At 40.5% G+C, this 6,697-nt stretch overlaps 1 protein-coding gene across 2 annotated transcripts in view; it reads right to left on the bottom strand.

Moving 5' to 3' along the window:
* Positions 1–4,137, bottom strand: part of ubr2 (ubiquitin protein ligase E3 component n-recognin 2) — a 129,116-nt gene extending 124,979 nt beyond the window's left edge. For both annotated transcript variants that reach the window (XM_085799270.1, XM_085799272.1), the window contains exons 1-2: positions 4,006–4,137; positions 754–1,052 (exon numbers count right to left, since the gene is read on the bottom strand). In XM_085799270.1, coding sequence (XP_085655396.1) covers positions 754–1,052; positions 4,006–4,089 — 383 coding nt within the window. In that variant the 5' untranslated portion in view covers positions 4,090–4,137. The remainder of the gene's footprint in view (positions 1–753; positions 1,053–4,005) is intronic.
* Positions 4,138–6,697: the final 2,560 nt, after the last annotated feature.

Raw genomic sequence — 6,697 nt, 5'->3', positions numbered from 1 at the left:
TTCAGTGTATAATGGACATATAGGCCTATATAATGTGTTTCACTTTAATTGAACACATTCTACATCGCGGAGGCGACGTCTTTCCACTCAGGGCTTCCTTCACCTCTGAAACGGGGCAGAGCTCCGTGGGAAACACCTGCCTGACACAGCAGCGTAGGGAACCGTGCATGTCCGCGGCGCACAGCTCCACAGACATGCACGGGGGAAACGGCGTCGGCGTCGCACCGACTGCACGCGGATACGCGCTGCTTTAATGAGCGTGCATGTCGCGTCTACATCGGAGGAAGGCTGTTATCAGTATAATCAGAGACCATGAATGAGTTCGCCTCAGTTTCACGTGATTGTCACCGTCAGCCTGTTAGAAAAACATTTTACTGACCCCAGCTGAGACACTGAGACCCCCCCCCCTCAAAAACTAAAACTCTTCGGATCTGAACCATTCACACAAGTCACCTAATTGGTCATGAAAAAAGCGAGTTTCGCTTTTCGGCGCGCTGTTTGCATCCCTGATACTTTTAAAAAACAAAAAAAAGGAAAAAAGGAAGAAAAAAAAACAATCGATCATCACGGACTTCATGATCGATTACCATGGCAACGAACGAAGCTTCGATTTTTTTGGGTTAGCCCTAGTAGAATCGCAATTTAAATCAAATCGCCATCCAAAAAAATCGAAGAATCGGATCGGGAGAAAAGCATATCGTCCCAGTCCTAGTGTGTTACCTGTGCAGGTGTGTGTGTGTGTGTGTGTGTTACCTGCAGGAGTAGGTGGGCTCTCCCACCTTGAACACGTGTCCACACAGCGGCGACGGCTGGTTGTTCTCCTGCAGCTGAGCCAGGCCGGCGGCCGGCTCCTCCCCCAGCAGGAGCCACTCCAGAGGAGCCAGGAGGAGCAGCTGACAGGCCAGCTCCTCCCTCTGCTCCTCACGCTGCTCCTCCTTCTGCTCCTCCTTGCTGCTGCTGCCGCCGCTCGGCCCCAGGCAAAGGATTCTGGGAACGTACGTAGCCAGGTGACCGTACACCTCCTGCTGCAGGTCGGCCGCTGCCAGCCATCGCTGAGGAGGAGGAGGAGGAGGAGGAGGAGGGAGGAGGAGGAGGAGGAGGAGGAGGAGGGAAGAGGAGGAGGAGGAGGAGGAAGGAGGAGGAAGGAGGAAAGGAGGAGAGAGGAGGAGGAGGGAGGAGGAGGAGGAGGAGGAAGAGGAGGAAGAAGGAGGAGGAGGAGGAAGGAGGAGGAGGAAGGAGGAGGAGGAGGAGGAGGAGGAGGAGGAGGAGGAAGGAGGAGGAGGAGAGAGGAGGAAGAAAAGAGGAGGAGGGGGAGAAAGAGGAGGAAGACAAGAGGAGGAGGAAGAAAAGAGGAGGAGGGAGAGAAGGAAGAGGAGGAGGGAGAAAGAGGAGGAGGAGGAAAGAGGAGGAGGAGAAAGGAGGAGAGACTGGGATTAGACAGACTCTAAAAATCAAACACTATAAAACTAGACCGATAATTAAAGGGATAGTTCAACATTTTGGCAATGAAATATGAAATAATCATGTATAATTATGTAACATTACGACACATATGTAGAGCTGCATCGATTAATTGAACAATAATCGACTATTAAATTAATTGTCAACTATTTTGATAATCTAATAATCGGTTTGAGTCATTCTTCATGGAAGTCAAAATTCTCTGATTCCAGCTTCTTAAATGTGAATATTTCTGGTTTCTTTGTTCCTTTATGACAATAAACTGAGTCTCTCTTTGGTTTGTGGACAAAACAAGACACTGATTGATATTTTTAAACATGTCTTAACATTTTATTGACCAAACTAATCGATTAATCGTTTAAATAAACAACAGATTAATCGATAATGAAAATAATCGTTAGTTGCAGCCCTACATATCTGTGTCTTTTACACGCCAAAAGATCCATTGCAATAGAGTTAACGTAAACCTTATTACAGGATTAATGAGTTTAAATACCTGCAATTATATTAGGTCATTAAATTATGCACAAAATGTTTTACGGCTGAGAAGCGGATGTGTATGTGTATTGTTTGTTCGTAATTTGGTTTTGCTCTGTTTACAACACTTGTACCACAGCAGGTGCCTTTTTTAATGAAGCACAGGTCTACATATTTGATATATAACAATATAAATACAAGTGTATGTCTTAAAATGTTAATAAATAGGCTATATAGTTTTAAACCAAAAATACTGGGAACTAGTTGCTACGTGCTTTTGAAATCCCTCCGCCCACACAGCAGCCGTGTCTGAAATGTAGTTCCAGCTGCACATTTGCCTCTAAAACAACTCTGTCTCTAATGTTACATGATTATTTCATAGCGTGGTGAATGTGCAGGTCACAACTTGTCCACCAGAGCGTTGTGGAGTTGTTGGATTGTGCATTTGATGAGTTTGATGAGCGAAATGTGGAAATATCGTGCACCCTGCAGAGCTCAAAACAACATGCACCGATAATTAAAGGTGATGATGAACCTACTGCTGTGACGGGGTTATGGTGAGAGGAGGATCTGACTAAACGTTGAACTATCCCTTTAAATAGTAAAAGTTTCATTCTGTACTGATAAATATTTCAGCTCTACTGCACAACAATACTCCTGCGGTAGTTGTACTGCAGTAATCCTGTGCCCAGGTGCCACAACCGGTTCACGTAATCAGCTCTGTAACAGTTTAACCTAGTGGACTCACTGACACACTGACCCAGATACTAACGCCGGGCTAACGCCGAGCTAACGCCAAGCTAACACCAAGCTAACACTGACATAACAAGTAACATAAAAATAAAGGTGTTTTAACTACTGAACAACTGGCTAAAGGGTGTTAAAAACCACATTTGATTAGTAAAGATGCATCAAAATCTGAAAACTGTTCAAATAACCAACACATTAATGTGTGTTGACATGTTACATTGCTGTTGTGTTTGCAAACAAACCCACTGAACTTGTGAAACCTCAGTGTATAACTTTGGATTAAGAATCAGTTATCTTCAGCTCTTTAGACACAGATCTCATCAGAACAAAACATTAAACACAACAAACACAAAGGAACAGCCTGTCTGGTTCTGCTACAGGTTTATGACTCTAAGAATAACTACAATTAATTCAATTGATTGGTCAATAAACAGAAAAATAATCAGCACCTACTGTGTTTTGATAAATAACTAATAATTTAAAATAAAGATATGGATAAAACAAGTTAGTTCTTCAACATCTGGGAATAACTATAAGTCATGTTTATGGATCCATCAGCTCTACTAATGTTATTTACTATAATAAATATTCTACAGCAGCAGCCACAGCTCTATAAAAACACTACTAAATGGTCTCCTCCTCGAATAACAACAGTCATTTTTCACAATATCTGCAAATACTCTGATCAATACTAATTATTATCGATTTATTTTTACCAATCAGACTGTCAGTTGTCAGTGATGGTGACAAAACAAAGCCTAGTGAAAACTGACGAATGACGAATAATTATTAGCCTATTTCCCTCTGATAATTAACGCATCTACCTGACGTCACAGGTGTGTACACGGGCAGCTGTCGTCACACCTGTGATGTCATTGTGTTGGTCGTCAGTGAACACACACATACACACAAATACGTTTAACGGTAACAAAAATATCCGTCCAGAAGCGGGTTAACGCGTAACAACCGTGTGCACGAGCCTCTACCCGGATCGATAATCGGTGTGTCAGCTGTGAGCTCGCGCTGACAGCGGCGGAACAGATGTTTTCTGCCCGTTTTTTCTTTCTTTCTTTCTAAAAGCCTGTGACATCCAGATGTTTAACTAACACATCACTCACCCGGTTGGGAGCTAACGTTAGCATTAGCATTAGCGTCTATAACGTTTAGCCGTAGTAGTTAACAGTTAGCTGTCTGTAGCGTTAACGTTACAACGGATTGACCTCTAAAAACCGGTTAAAGCAGGTAACGGCGCGCGGAGTGACGTCATTACCGGACAGGTGAGACTCGGCGGAGCTCGGGGCTCGAGGAGCCGCTTACCGACGCGTTGTCTTTGGCGGAGAAATTGAGGAATTCCGCGCACAGAGCGGACGGTGGATCTCTGTCGGACTCGGCCGCCGCCATCTTTCCTCCCTCTGCTCCGCTGCTGCAAGAAGAACCGGAAATGATCAACAGCTGAGGGGGCGGGGCCTAAATAATAGGAGCGGAGAGGGAGGGGGCGGGGCTACGACGTGTTTATTTACGTTTTGAATGTTTCAAATGAAATGAAAAACATATTTTCAACACAAATTTTTCCCGTCAATGGAAATAAGTATTTACTCAATAAACGCAGCCCAACCAGAAAATGACAAAAAATAATATAAAACTAAAATAAAAATAATTAAAAAGCATAACTAAAAGCCTAACTAGGGACGGGAGTTGGAAACTAGCATTAGCTATGCAGAACATCAGACACATTGACTTGTTTGTAACGAGTGGAAGTGTCACTATGTTAACCTGCATTGTCCCTATCAAATAAACTGAATTAAATTAAATTAATTCATGAGTTACAGGCTGAGATGTTTTTTATTTAATGAAATCAGACAGGAATTTCATTAAATTTCATTTTACTCATACACATAAAACACTACACTACTTTTATTTGCTCTTGCTTTTAACTTTAACTGTTTTTTGTGTTTGTTTTTATTCTGTTTTATGCTTCTCTTTAAAAAAAAAAAAGTTTTGTCTTTATGTAAAGCACATTGAGTTGCCTTGGTATGAAATGCGCTATATATATATAAAGATGCCTTGCCTTGCCTTACAAATAATTTGCATATAGTTTTAATGGCATGTTGAGAATAAAACCTCTAATATTTAAATAAAATAATAATAATTACACACACACACAAAAAAAACATAACCAGTTTAACCAGTCTCCTCAGTTTCACATCTGCCTCTCTTTTAATTTTCTTGTAAAACCAGGTGGTGACACTGATCTGTGCAACACAAGTGTAGGTTCCCATGCACCAGTTGCACACATATTATATACTATACAGGTGCATCTCAATAAATTAGAGTATCATGGAAAAGTTAATTTATTTCAATAGTTCCATTCAAAAAGTGAAACTAATACCTGATATAGATTCATGACACACAGACTGAAATATCCCATGTCTTTATTTAATACAGAAGATCAACAATTCTGTATTAAAAATCATTTTTTATATTGGTCTGGTGTAATATTCAAATTTTTTTTAGATACTGAATTTGGGGTTTTCATTAAATATAAGCCATAATCATTACAGTTAAACAAAATAAAGACGTGGAATATTTCAGTGTGTCATGAATATTGTTGTTTTGAAATTTCACCTTGTCCATAAAATTATTTAGACAGAAATCCAATTCACCAACATGATGTAGATTTAAAAAGAGCAAACACTCAAAAAAAACAAAAAAAAAACAAGAACATTCAGTTAAACATCATATGATGGAGCTGTTTAAATTAGTTTAAAACTAAAATAAATACTGGGATTAATAGTAAAGTACAGTTTAGACATTATATTGTTGTATCACTGTTAATTTAACAGTTGAATAACACATAAATAAAACCCCTGAAGGATAATAACAAAGATACCCCATGAAAACCCTTGTGCGTTTATTTCAAAATAAGAGCACACTGCAAACTGTATGTTCTGAGGTTAGTGTGATAATTAAACAGCAACTACCGCCTATTCCAATATTGTGTTTATTGGGATATATCCCTGAATCAATAAGATCACATAAGAACACTGTACACTTTTTGCTCATGCTAGGCCGAAAGGCTGTTATTATGACCAAATGGGTAGGAGATGAACCTCCTTCAATACATCTGTGGAAGTCTTTGATATCAGACAATATTTCTCTGGGAAGACTAAGATTTCGTATCAACGGTCAGAACGACCTCTTTACAGCAAAGTTTGACAAAGTGTTAAAGTACCTGGGAACTCAGAATGCAACTGCCTGAAATGTCTAAGATGTAACAAGGACCTTTGAGATCACTGCTGTGGAATATATTCTGGATTTCTGGATATCTATAATCTGTACTATGCACTGTACTGGACTGTTATAATTTAGAAAATGTTCAATAAAAAGAATTTTCCCAAAAAAAAAAAAAGAGCACACTATTATATTATTCAAGATGAATTACTCCAGACTTAAAAAATCAGTCCAAATCTGACAAACTTGACTGGCCCAATTCCAATCCGACCCCTCACGGACTCACTGACTTAGAGGAGCGTTCATGGGAAGTCTGTGAGTGTGTGAGGGCTGTTCCACTGTCAGATCATCAAGTCAGTGAGTCAGTGAATGAGCCCTTACTGCCCCCTTACCGTAAGTCAGCACCGATGCTGACTTTGGGTAGGGGAATTACCCACAGTTCATAGTGTTGTGAAGTCAAACCAGTCAAACACATGGGATGCCGCCGGAACGCGAGTGTTAAAAAAAAAAAAGTAGGCTAAATTAACACACGTGGACAGAAAGAGCTCCGCCGCTCTCTTTATTGTTAATGGACAGGAGCAACAACAAAAAAAAAAGAAAGAAAGAAAAAAAAAAGAAGAAGTTTACTGTCAGTATTAAAGCAGAAGTAAGTGGTCCGGTCGTTTTGGCTAATGCTGCGTTCCTGGCAGGCTTTTGAAACCGTAAGTTACAGCTTCAAGTCACGACTTACGACTTTGTAGCGTTTCAGTCAACCCACTCGTGTTTTTCCGACCTGTTT

Source organism: Trachurus japonicus, chromosome 15, assembly GCF_045865225.1.
Source record: "Trachurus japonicus isolate A0001 chromosome 15, Traja_1.0".
NCBI lineage: Eukaryota > Metazoa > Chordata > Actinopteri > Carangiformes > Carangidae > Trachurus > Trachurus japonicus.
Note: the sequence above shows the minus strand (reverse complement) of the source record. Positions and strands in the feature narration are given on the sequence as shown.